This window comes from Palaemon carinicauda, chromosome 16 (assembly GCF_036898095.1).
Source record: "Palaemon carinicauda isolate YSFRI2023 chromosome 16, ASM3689809v2, whole genome shotgun sequence".
NCBI lineage: Eukaryota > Metazoa > Arthropoda > Malacostraca > Decapoda > Palaemonidae > Palaemon > Palaemon carinicauda.
In genome coordinates this window covers 68,653,837-68,671,530 of record NC_090740.1, presented here as the reverse complement: position 1 = coordinate 68,671,530, position 17,694 = coordinate 68,653,837, and the positions used below count along the sequence as shown (strand labels likewise).

The window sequence follows — 17,694 nt, the reverse complement described above, 5'->3', positions numbered from 1 at the left end:
CAACATGGCCAAACCACCTCAACACATGCTTTACCTCAAAATATTAACTTAGATTTCCGTACCTATTTGCCTCCCTCAAATCAGCAGTCTATTTTTTTTACCCCTTCATCTCCATTTGAAGTGATAAACATTATAAAAAAACTGAAAAACAAAAAAGCAAATATTCATTCTCCTCCTACAAGATTATATAAAAACAATGCTAACCTACTTGCCTTTCCTATATCTATGCTATTCAACCGTTGTTTAGATGCTGGTATTTATCCTGACATTTTGAAAATTGCATGTGTGACTGTGTTACACAAATCTGGTGATATATCAGATGTTAATAACTATAGACCAATTAGCTGCCTTCCTTTGTTGAATAAAATATTTGAAAAACTATTGTATAGTCGACTTTACTCTTTCTTCAATAGTTGTAACATCTTCTCTACGTGTCAGTATGGTTTCTTACGAGGCGTAAGTACTAGTGATGCCGTTCATGACCTTCTTGAAAATATCTATAATGCAATGAATAAAAATGAATACCTTGGTGCGGTTTTTTTGGATTTGAGCAAAGCCTTTGATACTGTGTCTCATGATATACTACTTCAAAAGCTGGAACATTATGGTATACGAAGCAATGCACTACTCTTACTCCAATCCTACCTAACAAATCGAAAACAATTTGTCACGCTCGATGGTCATCTTTCAGAGATTATGGATGTCAAAATAGGTGTCCCTCAGGGATCAGTCTTAGGACCGTTATTTTTCCTCATCTATATTAATGATTTGCCTCGTTCAGTTGGCAGATTAACTCCATACTTTTTGCCGATGACACCACGCTCCATCTTTGTCATAAAAATATTTATTCTCTTTGTAATTCTTTAACTGCTAACTTAAATAATGTTAAAAATTGGTTACTATCGAATAAATTGACCCTAAATGAGAGAAAAACATATTTCATAATATTTTCTTTGCGCAAAGTTCCCGGTAACATAAGAGTTGCTATAGGAAATCACACTCTTGACCAGAAGTCCAGCGGAAAATTTTTAGGAGTAATGTTTGACAATAAATTAACCTTCAGTAAGCATTTGGATATGATAGTCAATAAAATTTCCAAAGTTAAAGGTATCATATATAGGCTGAAGGATTATTTCCCGCTATATATATTAAAACAACTCTACCACTCTTTAATATCTCCTCATCTAAATTACTGCATTACAGCGTGGGGGAGTTGCAGTAGAAACGTCCTGCAACCGCTAATCATTATGCAAAAAAAAACTGGTGAGAATAATAACTTCGAGTGATTATTTAGCTCATACATCACCTCTATTCCAGTCTCTCTCGATTCTGAAGTTGGAGGACACCTACAAACTCTCCTTAATGAATTTGATGTTTCAAACACTTTCGCTGCATAAATATCCATCCATTAGACAAAAAATAATTCAGGTACAATCAGCACACCAATATGGAACAAGAGACTCTAACTTAACTCTTCCCTTCGTACGTGTAAAGAAATGTGAACAGTTTTATCTCTATCAGGGAGTTAAACAATGGAATACTCTGCCTGCTTATCTTAAGGCATTGCTTAGCATTCGATCTTTTAAAAAATCATATACTAATATGTTATTATCTGTGTACTAAGTTTTATTAGTTGATATTTCTTCATGACCTAACCATTAATGCAATAATGTTCTTAATTCTTATATTGTTTATTGCTTGTATACATTTGTAATTCTAGCATTTCTACCATATCAATGTTTAAATTCAAAATTTGCACTATTTATTATTCCGCCCTTCTTTATTACATGAATATACATTTCCATTTATTTTTAGGCTTAAAATCTCATTTATATGTGTCTATGTGTATATGTGTATGTATATGTGCATGTGTGTGTATATGTATTTGTATATGTATGCATATGTGTATACTTATGTATATATATATGTGTACATTTAGTTTATCTATATCAATATTTACTTTTTATAATTTTTTTTTAATTGATATTATTTTATTTGTATTATTGCCCGAAGAGCTCTGCTCCGCATGGGCTTGGACCGAATCTTTTTTGTAAATATTTTGTATGTAAATATGTTTTTGTCCAATAAACATTATTATTATTATTATTATTATTATTATTATCTCCACTCTAACTACTAAATAATTTCTTACACCCATTCTCACCCTCACTACTTCGTTCCTAACCCTATCTACTCGAGATACACCAGCCATACTCCTTAGACACTTAATCTCAAACACATTTAATTTCTGTCTCTCCGTCACTTTCATTCCCCACAACTCCGATCCATACATCACAGTTGGTACAATCACTTTCTCATACAGAAATCTCTTTACATTCATGCCCAACCCTCTATTCTTTACCCCTCCCTTCACTGCGCCCAAAACTTTGAATCGTTCATTCACTCTCTAACGTACATATTTGCTGCAACAACAGACCCCAAGTATTTAAACCGATCTACTTCCTCAAGTAACTCTCCATTCAACATATTTAACCTCGCACCACCTTCCTTTCTCGTATATCTCATAACCTTACTCTTACCCACATTAACTCTCAACTTCCTTCTCTCACACACACTTCCAAATTCTGTCACTAATCAGCCAAGCTTCTCTTCCGAGTCTGCAACCAGTACAGTATCATCTGCGAACAACAACTCATTTACCTCTTATTCATGATCATTCTCGTCTATAAGATTAAATCCTCGTCCAAGCACTCCAGCATATACCTCTCTCACAAGTTAAACAACCATAGCGACATCACATATCCCTGTCTCAGCCCCACTCTCACTGGAAACCAATCGCTTTCTTCATTTCGTATCCTAACACACGCTTTACTGCTTATGTAGAAACTCTTCACTGCTTGCAACAACCTTCCACCAATTCCACTTAACCTCATCACATCCCACATTGCTTCCCTATCAACTCTATCATACGCTTTCTCCAAATCCATAAAAGCAACATACACCATCTTACCTTTTGCTAAATATTTCTCGCATATCTGCCCAATTGTAAAAATCCAATTCATACATCCCATACCTCTTCTAAAACCACCCTGTACCTTCAAGATTGCATTCTCTGTTTTATCCTTAATCCTATTAATCAGTATTCTACCATACACTTTTCCAACAACACTCAACAAACTAAATACCCCTTGAACTACAACACTCATGCACATCTCCCTTACCATTATACAATGGTACAATACACGCACAAACCCTGTCTACTGGTACCATTGACAACATAAAACAAATATTAAACATTCTCCCCAACCATCCAAGTACAGTCACACCCCCTTCCATCAACATCTCAGTTCTCACACCATCCATACCAGGTGCTTTTCCTACTCTCGTTTCACCTAGTGCTCTCCTCACTTCCTCACTTGTAATCTCTCTCATTCTCATCTCTCATCACTGGCCCCTCAACCCCTGCAACAGCAATTATATCTGCCTCCCTATTATCCTCAACATTCAGTAAACTTTCAAAATATTTCGCCCACCTATTCCTTCCCTCCTCTCCTTTTAACAACCCTCCATTTCCATCTTTCACTGTCTCTTCAAATCTAAAACCAGCTTTCCTTACTCTCTTTACTTTTTTCCAAAACTTCTGCTTATTCTCTTCATAAGAACGACCCAATACCTGACCCCACTTCAGGTCAGACGCCCTCTTTGTCTCTTTCATACTTCTCTAAACTATTACTCTGCAACCATTCATCAAATGCCCTCTTTTTCTCTTCCACTTTTTCCTTCACTCCTTCATTCCACCATTCACTACCCTTCCTTATGCTGCCTCCAACAAACCTCTTGCCACACACATCATTTGCAATCCCAACAAAATTTTCTTTTACTAACTTCCACTCCTCCTCTAAATTACCAGTTTCTCTCACTTTTGCTCTGTCATATGCCCTTTTCAACCTTTCTTGATACTCACTTTTTACCTCAGGTTTCATTATTAATTCTTCAACCCTCACTGATTCCCTTTTATGGAAAATATAGGATAATAAATTTCTATGGAAAAGTTTGTGATAAATGGAAATCTTAATCTTATCCATTTCATGAAACCTATATTTCTTAAAAAAGTTAAAATCTTAAAAACAGAAATTCAAAGTTCGATAAAATGTTCAAAAACACTTTTACTGTCAAAAACTTATATAAGTGTAACCCTTTGAAGCTTCTATGGTACTTCTTGAATATATATAAATCACAAACTTATGATTTGCCCTATCTTCAATTGTTTTCATAATCTCAATTGCTAATACAGTATATTGGCTGATAGTTCGGATGCAAATACTGTACTGGTTCTTCACTGGGTAATGAGAGCTGACTAATCTTGTCTGGGAACACTGCCGCATCCATTGAAGATTTAAAGCCATCAGTATAAATAGAAAAATTAAGTATTTCCTTTGAATATATTCTAAAGCATGTTGTTTAAGGTGACTAAGACTATAACTATATTTCTTTGACAATAAAAAGGATGAGAGCACATCTTATGTTTTCTTTAAGGTCTAAGGTGGAGGAAAGAAATGGTTGAATGAGTTTTAGAAAAGATTTCTTTTAGATGAAAAAGCTTCTCAAAATTTCCTGAATAAGAGAAATATTACATCCACTAAATTATGAAGAAAACTCACCTTAAGCTGTCCTAAAATGTTAACCATTACACCACCATCAAATGTCGGTTGACAGTCAACTGCAGTGATGACGCGAGCTATTTTATTAAATGTCAAACTCTGTAAGAAAATACGAACATGGTGAAGGCATTTGCAGGATGAAATTATGTGATATATACAATCATCATTAATAAAGTTTTTACACGTTTTTATTTATTTAAAGCATTGGATTAAGAGGAGGATTTGACAACCTTTTTATTTGGAATTACCCAAAAAGCACCATAAAACTAAAAATTTTCTCTTGTATTACAAAAATAAATATAATCGCTAAATACATTCCATTAAAAATCTTGGTTTCTCGAAATATCTCCCGTCATCCACATCTGTATTTTCCTTTATAAGCTCTGAATGTTCTCCACTTTAAATAGAATTTCCTCATTAAATAGTCATATCTAGAACAGAGGACCAAAATGCACACAACAGATAGAGGACAATCACAATGTACATAATAAACCACATGGCTGTTAAAACCAAATTACCCGAACATATTAATCTTGCAGGGTACAGCATAATCAATTATAAGGAGGGTTACAATGATCTGACACTCTTCTAGAGTAGTCTTTAGTTTATGGCCAAATCCCAAAAGCCAACGTTTTCTTGTATCTTCTTAAATTTGTTGCCTTTAGATAGGGTGACACCACTATCATTCTTAATTTTTTTTAAAGGCTACTACTACTACTACTACTACTACTACTACTACTACTACTACTACTATTATTACAATTACCTAAATAACCGCTTTAACAATATTCATAGTAATAATTCTTATTTCTACAGAATGTAAGTCTTAATGACTCCTAATGCCACCACAATGCGCATTTTTTTATTTACAATTTGCAATGCTAGTGCCGTACAAAAAGGTGGCAGAACCCCTCCTGAGCTTTCTGAATTTGAACGTCATAAAGGTTAAGCTTTTTCAATGCTTTCCAAAGTATTCTTGTTATCAATGAACTGTATATACCTGTAATTAGTTTTTCATGCGCAAGGTTCAAAAGCACTGACTTTGGCGTTGCTTCAATAGTAAAATTAGTATTAGTAGTCTAGTAGTTTAGCAACAAATGACTTTCCATTACAAACCATTGCTTATTCTACTCAACATTCTAATTTTGATATTACTTATTCTACTCAACCTTGTAATTTTGATATGCCAGTGCAAATTTTCTTTTCACTTTCAAGTTTATTGTAATATTCTAAGAATTTACTACAATATCTATTTGAGAGATAACTTATAATTTGCTTACAGCATGATTCGAAGGCAAACTCCAAATCTTTTGAGCCACGGTAATCAGTAGGAGAAACAGAATTTAACCACTTCCTATGGTGAGCAATGAACGATACTTTTTCTCTTTACTTTCAAAGCATATGCTCAATTGGAATAAACCAGAGGCGGTAATTGGATGGTCAACTTTGAAGAACTTTTGAGTTTTATGTTATTGAATTTTTCACGTTTTCTGATTTAGAAAGGTTTATATCTTGCTTTATACTGTACCTTTACATCACCTTTTGTCAATATCTATAGGGTTGGATCCCCATTTGAGCTCTTCAGTCCCTTGGGGTACTGCAACCATAGCTCATGCCTACTTAATATAATGTCCAGAGAGAGGTGATTTAGGCGAGCTGCTGATAGGTTTACTTGCCAATCATCAGAAGCCACTGCCCAACCCTTCATGGTCCTAGCTAGGGTGGAGAGGGTATTCTCCTGCTACTCATCAGTGACCCTTTTCGAGATATAAAATTACGAAAATTCCAACTGCAGATCATAAGCCTTAAGGATTGTATTCCCTTTAAGCTACAATTGGGAGAATACAATTACCTTAGTCAAGTATGAATCTACTTCAAAAATTGTATTATAGTCTTTTAAATGGATCATATACATATTTCAAGTCAAAGGAAAAACTTACGCTCAAGTGACTTAATTTAACAGTGTCAACTGATCAATTGTGGCATGACCATGTCAGCTGGACCTGAAATTTTTATTGCTGATGCACAGAACAGGATATTTTCATTTAGAGTGATAGCAATCATCTTGATTCAGAAGATCTAAACCAACGTTCAGCCACCATTTACAATATCAATGGATCTTTGCAGATAACAAATCAATATTTCAAAATAATCTACACATCCTATAATCCCAAACAACCCTTTATACATATAAGTCACCCAATAGTTTTTATATTTTACTTTTATACATAGAATTCAGTGTGCAAGGATGAATAGGAGAAAATCATCAGAGACACTTTATGAAAGGAGGATCAATACAAAGGTAAGTTTTATAAAAACATTGTTAGACAATTCATGCTCTATAGGGAGACCTGGCCAATAAAGAAAGCAAAAGAAAGAAAAATGGAAGAGGCCAAGATGAAAATGCTGAGGTGAATGTGTGGCGTCACAAAAATATAAATCTCCGGAATAAATTAATCAGGGGGACAGTCCAAATAATAAGAGGTTTCAAAAAAGGCTCAGGAAAGAAGACTGACATGGTTTGGTCATGTCATGAATAGAAAAGATGAAAACGTACATAAAAGGATTATGAACATGGAGGTGGAGGACAAGAGGAGGGGAAGGCCAATGTTTAGGAGGAAAGATAAATTGAGTGACATGAAGGAAAATGGACAAAGAGAACAAGATGTACAGGACAGATAAAGATGGAGGAGGATGACTATAAACAGCAACCCCATATAGAAATTGGAAAATCTGAAGGCAAGGAAGATACATTTACACATTTAAATAGTAAATGTGGAAAATGAAAGTTTTACATTTACAGTTGTAATTTTCCTATCATTTCTTAAAGTGACAGTTGGAAACAATGTACCATGAAACGACTTATCATAATTATGATGATACAGTGGAACCTCTACACACGAACGTATCTACATCCAAATTTTCCAATGCCCGAAGTAAAATTCGAGCAATTTTTCGGCTCTACACCCGAATTTTATTTCGACACACGAAGTAAGCAATTTTCGTCGTACCGGTTGTATCCGAATTTTTCAACACGTGAAGTACAATTCGAACACGTTCCTACTCTACACCCGAATTTTTTTTCAACACCCAAAGTAAACAATACCTGTACACGTAGATGGTACTCATTGCGCCGGATGTATTTTTTATTTCCGCCAGTAGAAGGCAGCATTTCTACCTCGGAGGGACCCTCAATTAGCGTGGCTTTGGACATTCCTCTGTTCTCGTCGGCTTTGTGTGGTTGTGCCCTATGAGTTCTGCTATTAACTGTGTTTTAATCGTGATTTTTTACGTTCATCCTTTTATGGTATTTTACGTAAATCATGGGTCCTGAAAGGCTTAGTTTCGCAAGTGGCAGTGGTGAGAAAAGGAGTAAGGAAATGCTTCCTTTAGAAGTAAAGCAAGAAATTATTGAAAAGCATAAGTGTGGCGTCCGCGTGAGTGAACTTGCAAAAGAACATCACGACAAACTTACTACAGAGGAGCTCAAGGAACTCCATGCTATGTCTGAGCACATGAGTGATGACAAGGAAGGGATCGAGGAGGTAGAACATGTGTTAGGTTCGGCGCAAATAAAAGAGGTGTTAGGAAAATATCAAGACGTGGTCGACTTCATCGACAAATACCATCCAAAAAAAATTGCAGGTTTGTCGTGTAGTTGTGCAGTTCGATGATGTTTCCCTAACTTATTTTCGAAAGATTCTGAAAAGCTGTACCAAGCAACTTTCTATCGATAGCTTCTTTAAAAAAACTACGAAGCGAACTCGTGATGAAGAGGAAGGAAGTGGTTTAAAGAAAACGGCAAAGAGTGAAGCGAAAGAAAGTGAAACAGAAAACGGCAAAGATTGAAGAGAAAAAAATTCAATCAATTTTAAGTGTAGAGTGAAAGTGATTAAAATTAATCATCAAAAAGAAAAAAAGAAAATGTAAAAAAAAATATAAAATATAAAAATAATAAAAATAAATAAGCTAAGTTAGGGTAAAGTTCACTTAGTGTAAGTTAGAATAAGTTACGGTAGTGTACGTTTATCGTAGTCAACCTCTCTACCTCCTCGCCGCCCGTCCGTCTCCTCTCTGCGTAGCAAGACCAACACCTGCGCTGGACTTTCTAAGGTAAAGTGACGCTAAAAACCCATTTCTTATTTATTATTTCTTTATAATTATTCTTTTTTACATGTCTATTATCTAATTTAGAGTGCATATTGTCATGTGTAATTATGTGTAGTAATTTATTAAGGAGTTATCATAGGTTTTTGGGCTCAACCACGGATTAATCCTATTTCAATGTATTCTTATGGGAAAATTCGTTTCTACTGTACATCCGAAGTCGGTTGTGGAACGGATTAAATTCGTATGTAGAGGTACCACTGTATACAGTATATGTAACTACAACGGAAGTTACATATTTAAAAATATTTTTATTTTAAAATAAATTTTTAAATATACTTACCTGGTAGTTACATATATAAAAGGTTATATATATGTAACTACCAAGGAAGTTAAATATTTAAAAGTGGCTGATCTATTAATAAATATTGTAATGTTAATTATTCAGCCCTTTGGAGATTTTATTCGTTAAGACACAGCTCCTCCACATAAAAGGTTGTTCGGGTTCCGAGCATTAAAATCTTCAGATAAAAGTTGGGATAGGACAGTGATTGACTAAATTTTGGATAACATTATAAGTTGCTTGTCTAAAATAACGCTTACTATAACTACTTGCAAATTACCTATGAGCAATGATTGCTGCACCTCACTCTTCATAATCTCCAACTTATAAAGGAAAATTATTTTACAATTCAATCTTACCACCACACAAAATAAAGTGTATCTATACATGATGTTTTGCTAAAAGTTGTCTTTGCATTTTAGAATATCCTCTCACTGCTGACCAATATAGAAGTACTAGCATATTTACAGTAAAGGCACTCTAGAAGCAACATATAAAACAAAGTACTTTAATTAATACAGTATCTCCCATGTAATGTAATATGAATATTTTTCAAAATATTTGAAAGCAGTACTCTAACCCCCCCCCCCCACACACACACACACACTTACCTTAATCTTTTCAATTATCCGTGCTGCTCCTTGAACCTGGACTCCCTCAAAAGACATGAGTGAAAGTTCTGCCTGTAAAACACAAAATGGTTACTTTTCCCTTAATAGAATGATCCATCCATCCATATACCAAAGGCACTTCCCCCAATTTTGGGGGGTAGCCGACATCAACAATGAAACAAAACAAAAAAGGGGACCTCTACTCTCTACGTTCCTCCAGCCTAACCAGGGACTCAACCGAGTTCAGCTGGTACTGCTAGGGTGCCACAGCCCAACCTCCCACATTATCCACCACAGATGAAGCTTCATAATGCTGAATCCCCTACTGCTGCTACCTCCGCGGTCATCTAAGGCACCGGAGGAAGCAGCAGGGCCTACCGGAACTGCGTCACAATCGCTCGCCATTCATTCCTATTTCTAGCACGCTCTCTTGCCTCTCTCACATCTATCCTCCTATCACCCAGAGCTTTCTTCACACCATCCATCCACCCAAACCTTGGCCTTCCTCTTGTACTTCTCCCACCAACTCTTGCATTCATCACCTTCTTTAGCAGACAGCCATTTTCCATTCTCTCAACATGGCCAAACCACCTCAACACATTCATATCCACTCTAGCCACTAACTCATTTCTTACACCCGTTCTCTCCCTCACCACTTCGTTCCTAACCCTATCTACTCGAGATACACTAGCCATACTCCTTAGACACTTCATCTCAAACACATTCAATTTCTGTCTCTCCATCACTTTCATTCCCCACAACTCCGATCCATACATCACAGTTGGTACAATCCCTTTCTCATATAGAACTCTCTTTACATTCATGCCCAACCCTCTATTTTTTACTACTCCCTTAACTGCCCCCAACACTTTGCAACCTTCATTCACTCTCTGACATACATCTGCTTCCACTCCACCATTTGCTGAAACAACAGACCCCAAGTACTTAAACTGATCCACCTCCTCAAGTAACTCTCCATACAAAATGACATTCAACCTTGCACCACCTTCCCTTCTCGTACATCTCATAACCTTACTCTTACCTACATTAACTCTCAACTTCCTTCTCTCACACACCCTTCCAAATTCTGTCACTAGTCGGTCAAGCTTCTCTTCTGTGTCTGCTACCAGTACAGTATTATCCGCAAACAACAACTGATTTACCTCCCATTCATGGTGTTTCTCGCCTACCAGTTTTAATCCTCGTCCAAGCACTCGAGCATTCACCTCTCTCACCACTCCATCAACATACAAGTTAAACAACCACGGCGACATCACACATCCCTGTCTCAGCCCCACTCTCACCGGAAACCAATCACTCACTTCATTTCCTATTCTAACACATGCTTTACTACCTTTGTAGAAACTTTTCACTGCTTGCAACAACCTTCCACCAACTCCATATAACCTCATCACATTCCACATTGCTTCCCTATCAACTCTATCATATGCTTTCTCCAGATCCATAAACGCAACATACACCTCCTTACCTTTTGCTAAATATTTCTCGCATATCTGCCTAACTGTAAAAATCTGATTCATACAACCCCTATCTCTTCTAAAACCACCCTGTACTTCCAAGATTGCATTCTCTGTTTTATCCTTAATCCTATTAATCATTACTCTACCATACACTTTTCCAACTACACTCAACAAACTAATACCTCTTGAATTACAACACTCATGCACATCTCCCTTACCCTTATATAGTGGTACAATACATGCACAAACCCAATCTACTGGTACCATTGACAACACAAAACACATATTAAACAATCTCACCAACCATTCAAGTACAGTCACACCACCTTCCTTCAACATCTCAGCTTTCACACCATCCATACCAGATGCTTTTCCTACTTTCGTTTCATCTAGTGCTCTCCTCACTTCCTCTATTGTAATCTCTCTCTCATTCTCATCTCCCATCACTGGCACCTCAACACCTGGAACAGCAATTATATGATGATCAACACAAAAATTTTACAAAAAAAAATTTCATTTGAAGCTTGTAAGTAACAACAAAATATATTAAAAATGATAAATCTAAAGTAATTTGTATTTTTTCTAACGATACAAACCTTTAACTTTTTATTAGGGAATATACATTCGTTGAAGCTGGAAGACTAGCCATAAGACTTTTAGCGAGGTGTAACTACCCCACCATTAGTTAGCAGGGGGTAGGGGGTAGTACCGACTACCATGCTCAAACACATACCCGTGTTCTATCGTTACATTTGCTTCCAGGAAAGACTTGTTTGGTGTAGTGTTCGTGTTAAAAATGTCTTTATAACACTTTGTGTTCCTCAGTACCCTAACATTTGTTGACATTCTGTGCACTGGCAGGGATTGTAAGCGTTGTTGTTATCAGAGGAGAGCGGCTGAGAAGTTAATAAACGTGCAACCAATGTTGAGTTTGTATGCAGAGATGCAGAATCCTGATGTAGTCGATGAGACAGCACAACTGGCGATGAAAACTACCAGCCAGGATATAGTTTATGAGGTGTCAAGGACCACCTGTTAGCTAGAAAACAGAGGAGTAACCTGTATACCGTAAGTACTGATTGGACTAAGTAAACATGGCTAGCCCTATGCAGATGACACCCATGGCAGCATTTTCCCTAGAGGAGAATTCCGATATGGTGCAGAAGTGGACAACTAGAAAGACAGTTTCACCTATTTCATACAAGGTAGCGGTATAAAAGATGATCAAAAATGGTATTTTTATGATAAAATAAATTTTTAAATATACTTACCTGGTAGTTACATATATATAGCTTAAATCTCACGTTTCGATGTGGCATGACAGAAAATTCAAATTCGTGGCGATTGCCGCCATGACAGTAGGTGGTCATACATGAGCGCCATCTCTTATAGGTTATCAAAACCATTCCCAACATTCTTCAAAAATTCCATGTCTGTTTTCAGAGGGGAGGAGGGAGGGCCCTTTTATATATGTAACTACCAGTTAAGTATATTTAAAGGTAATCAGAGTCTGCTCTGCTAAGAGTTACGTCACAAAATAGTGACAACACAATGCTTTAATGTAGAAATGTTTTTCCTTCCATTATAACTTTAAGAGTTGTTCGTTAATAAAGTAGGGGGAAAAAATCTTTGATCCCTCATAGAAAGAAAACAAATACATACATGCTCCCTACTAATTACAGTGCGGGAAGTAAGAGCAGCTCGAAAGCCGGTCTAGCCCTACACACAAAGTTTAACAACAGAAGAGCCATCTTGAAAAACAAGTTAAATTAAACTGTCCAAGTTGGACCAGCAAAAAAAAACTACCCTATACAATATCTTTGATAGTTGAAAGGTAGCGAAAGTCATTAACAATAATCAGACAAAAGGTACTTCACCAAATTGTAGAATAAAATATATCCACGAAACAAATTCCCGAGGTGTTGACTCGATCAACGACAGAGAATTTCTGAAGGCTGATGGGCTACTGATCAGCGCGAGTGCGCGGTAGCATGCTGGTGCATGTCTGTAACGACCGGGCGTGGGCGCGATTGCGCCGCCTGGCGATAGCGCGAGGGCGATTTCACGCGTTGGCGCGCAGGCGAGAGGTGTGAAGGTTGTGCAGCTGCCTTAGGCGATCGTGAGATAGCCGGGCGAACAGGGGATCGTGGGCGCACAGGTGTGCGTTGTTGCGATGGGTGTGCAGGACGCGCAGCAGGAACTGGCCATGTAGGTGTGCGCTGTTGGGATGGGGAACTGGGCACGCAGCTGGAACCTCGCGCGCTACTGGAACATTGTGCGCAGTTTTTATATTGCACGCTGTTAGCAGAGTCCAGGGGAACCCGTGAGCGCCCGTGCGCTATCTTGGGAACATCCTGGACTGCGCGCTGTGATGTAGAAGCGCGCTGGTGCGTTGGCGTGCGCGGTTGCGCTATAATTTGAACAGGGCGGCGAGGTTGGCGCGCATCACTCTTAGTAGTATAAGTGTTGGGGGTCTAGAGACACCTGTGAGCGCCTGTGCGCTAACTTAGGTGCCTCTTGGACCGCGCATTTGTCGTCTTGAGACACCTGTGAGCGCCTGTGCGCGTGGGCGCAGGCGAGCGTGTGTGCACAGGTGGGCGCGGGAGCGCTATCTCAGGAACAGCTGATGGACGCAGGCGCGCCGATGGTTGTGGGCGCGCAGGGGAACCCTGGCGTTTAACTGGAACATTTTCGTGCACGCGCGCAGGTGAGCGCCGCGGAGCTAAATCAGGGTCAGCGGCAACAGCAGGAGGGCGCGCAGGTATAACCTGGCGCGCAAGGGTATGATGCGCAGTTTTGCGCTCATTGCCCCTTTGCCCCAAAGGGACCGGTGCCTGCGCAATGATAGGTTTAGAAGGCTCGTGGCGCGCATCCTCCTTGAAAGGAGATGGCAGGACAGCATGTCTGGAGGGTGACTGGATACAAAGTCCCGAAGGACGACCATCTTCCGACGGGGATCACGAACGATCCCTGGAGAGGTCTAAGGTGGTAGCTGGCAGGAACGGTGATCGGTGAGTCTTCTCCTCCGCAGAGGACTGCGGGGATGACGAGCCGAAGAGGCGCCTCCTAACTCCCTTGTGAGGAGAAGGAAGGCCTCTACGGCGAAGGGGAGGGCGAGCCTTCCGCCTTATACGCCCACGAGGGGCCGTTGGATCAGAACTCTGACCTTCGTAGGGCCTCCGCAGAGGAGTCTCTGTTAATGAACTCCCCCCCCCCGGGGGGGGGGGTCACCAGCAGAAGAGACCGAGGACTTAGTTCCTCCCTCGAAGGATGTTCGGAGGGGGAACCTAAGCCTTCAGCTACCTCAGCAACAACAGGCACAGGAGTTTTAGCAGAACCACTCGATACCTCCGTCACAACAACGTCAACGACCGACAGAGGATCTATCTCTGCTGTCGTCGGCGATTGTTTAACAGCCGCACCCAGTTTGATCATGTCAAACAGGGCTTCCCTGGAGGGCAAACCCTGAAGCCCCAAGGAAGCCCAAAGCTGTAATAAATCATTATCATTAACAGGAAAATCAATATTTAAATCCTCCTCCGGGGGAGGAGGAGCAGCTGCCTCGCTATGGGAGGCAACTACCTCTCCCGCACCCCGGGATCGGTCAACAGCAATACGGTCTACGCTACCACTCGCCGGCTTCTCGGGAGAGACCGCTCGAGTGGGAGCTTCGGAGGAGGAAAGGGCTACAGAAGAAGAAGTCTTGGGATTTTCTCTCTTCAAAGGAGCCTCTGAAGGAGAAATATCCCTTTTAGCCTTCTTCTTGCGTCGCCGGGCAAACCTCTCCCACTGGGAGGTAGACCACTCCCTACACTCGATACATACGTTAGACCTATCACACCGTTGGCCCCTACACTGAGGGCATAAGGAGTGAGAATCGGTGTCCAAAGCCGACATAAAGGTACCACAAGGGCGGCCGGCTTGTCCAGGGCACGTACACATGATGAAAGAATAGAGGTCAACTTCAAACACGCACTGAAAGAAAAAGCAAAACAGATTATGGCAGTCAAAAACGGAGGAGAGCGCAGACAGGTCAGTCGTCTCTCCGAGCCAAAAGTAAAGTGAAGTACTCACTGTGTGTGAGGGGGGAGGGGTAGCAAGCTACCCCTCCCTACCCCCCCCCCCACTAACTAGCGGAGGGGTAGTACTCTCTCGTTAAAATTCTTATGGCTCGTCATTTCAGCTACGCCGAAGTAATTACCTCATGTAAATAACGTGGCTTGTATTTCAGTTACGGAACAAAGAGAATTTCTGAAGAATGTTGGGAATGGTTCTGATAACCTATGAGAGATGGCGCTCATCTATGACCACCTACTGTCATGGCGGCGATCGCCACGAATTTGAATTTTCTGTCATGCAGCGTCGAAACGCGAGATTTAAGCTATATATATGTAACTACCAGGGAAGTTACATATTTAAAAGAAGACAATTTTGCTCCACCAATCAGGTCGAGGTGCAACGTATTTCTAGGACCCTGGATGTTGCGAGGGGCCACACCTTGTTTTGAGTACTGTTCTCCTGTCTGGTGTTTAGCTGCTGATTCTCATCTTAACTTGTTGGACAGAAACTTACGGTCTATTAAATTTCTTTTTCCTGATCTAGATATTAATCTTTAGCACCGTCATTCAATTAATTCATTATGCATGTTGCATAAGATTTTTCATAACTCTGACCATCCTTTACATTCAGATCTCCCAGGACAATTCTATCCTGTTCGTAATACTAGGCAGACAGTTAATTCTAATAGCCAGGCCTTCTCCATCATGAGGCTCAATACTACACAGTATTCTAGAAGTTTTATTCCAGCTGTTACTAAGTTATGGAATGACCTTCCTAATCGGGTAGTTGAATCAGTAGAACTTCAAAAGTTCAAAGTTGGAGCAAATGTTTTTATGTTAACCAGGCTGACATGAGTCTTTTTACAGTTTATATGTGACATATCTGTTTTTGACGTTGTTAATAGTTTATATAGGACATACTTGTTTTGATGTTGTTACTGTTTTTAGAATGATTTATTGTTAATTTATTCTCATTTATTTATTTCCTTTCCTCACAGGGCTATTTTTCCCTATTGGAGCCCTTGGGCTTATAGCATCTTGGCTAGTAATATGATATTTTCATTATAAAATAAATTTTTGAACATACTTACCCGGTAGTTATATACATAGCTTACGTCCCTGACGTCACGGCAGAAAATTCAAAACTCGCGCCAATCGCCGATTGGATAGCCAGGTGTACCACCTACACGCCCTCCAGTGAGGTACCTGGAACCATTCCATGATTCCTCAGATCTTCCATGCCTCTAGTCTCTAGAGGGGAGGAGGGTGGGAATTGAATTATATATAACTACCGGGTATGTATGTTTAAAAATTAATCTTATAATGAAAATATCATTTTTAAACATATAACTTACCCGCTAGTTATATATACAGTATAGCTGATTAACAGCTTTGGTGGAGGGTTAGAGACAGCCAATATAGTTGGAATTCTGCTTAAGAGTTAATAAAACAAGCTTAAGGGTTCGTACCTGATAAGGAAGCTGACTTCAATGATTCTCTGCCTCATTATGTCCGGTTTCCTTATGAGATCCAGCGATCCTCCCAGGGGGCTGAAGACCTCTAGGAGCTGTCAAACCGGTGTATATACCTCTATGTGACAGAACCTCCTCCAAAAACCAGTTCCGGGAACTCTCAAGGAACAAAATTGACCTGACTAAAATCAAAGATTGTGAAAGACTGTCGCAATCTCCACAAACAACCATAAAAAACAAATAAAAGTTCCAAGAGAAGAAAAGGGTATTAGGATTACTGTATGGGAATGTAGTGGTGGATCCTTCCCCCACTATTGCACTCACTGCTACGAATGGTCCCAGAGGGCAGCAATCCTCATAACGAGTCTGGACACTTTTCAAATAGTGTGAAGCGAACACAGATTTACTCCTCCAAAAGGTTGTGTCCATAATGCTCTGCAACGATCTATTCTGTTTGAAGGCCACTGATGTTGCTACAGCTCAAACTACGTGCGTCTTGACCTTTAAAAGTCTAAGGTCTGTCTCACTGCAATGTGCATGAGCCTCTCTTATTAATAATAATAATAATAATAATAATAATAATAATAATAATGTTTATTGGACAAAAGATATTTACATTCAAAGATTTACAAAAAGAAAAAAAGACTCAGTCCAAGCCCATGTGGAGCAGAGCTCTTCGGGCAATAATACAACAAGATAATATCATCAATTAAGTAAAAATAAAAAATAAAGTAAATATGGATATAGATATACAAAATGTACGCATACATATACATAATCATATGTATACAAATAGATACATATAAATGAGAATCTTAGCCTAAAAACAAATGGAAATGCATATTCATATGATAAGGAAAGATGGTATATGAAAGCTAATGGTATATACATTGAAAAAATTGTAGATATTAAGCAAAAAACTCAGTAAAAGAACTAGTTTTACAAATAAAAAAAATATTCTAAACAATGAAACATACTTGCGATGTGGTTAGGTAGGCAA

General features: G+C 39.0%; 1 protein-coding gene across 2 annotated transcripts in view; it reads right to left on the bottom strand.

The window, feature by feature from the left end:
- The window catches only part of Ntf-2 (nuclear transport factor-2), a 39,263-nt gene that overhangs the window by 14,468 nt on the left and 7,101 nt on the right, over positions 1-17,694 (bottom strand). For both annotated transcript variants that reach the window (XR_011046860.1, XM_068389871.1), the window contains exons 2-3: positions 9,684-9,755; positions 4,623-4,721 (exon numbers count right to left, since the gene is read on the bottom strand). Coding sequence is in view for 1 of the 2 variants with exons in the window: in XM_068389871.1 (XP_068245972.1) it covers positions 4,623-4,721; positions 9,684-9,755 (171 nt within the window). In the remaining variant the exon portion in view is untranslated. The remainder of the gene's footprint in view (positions 1-4,622; positions 4,722-9,683; positions 9,756-17,694) is intronic.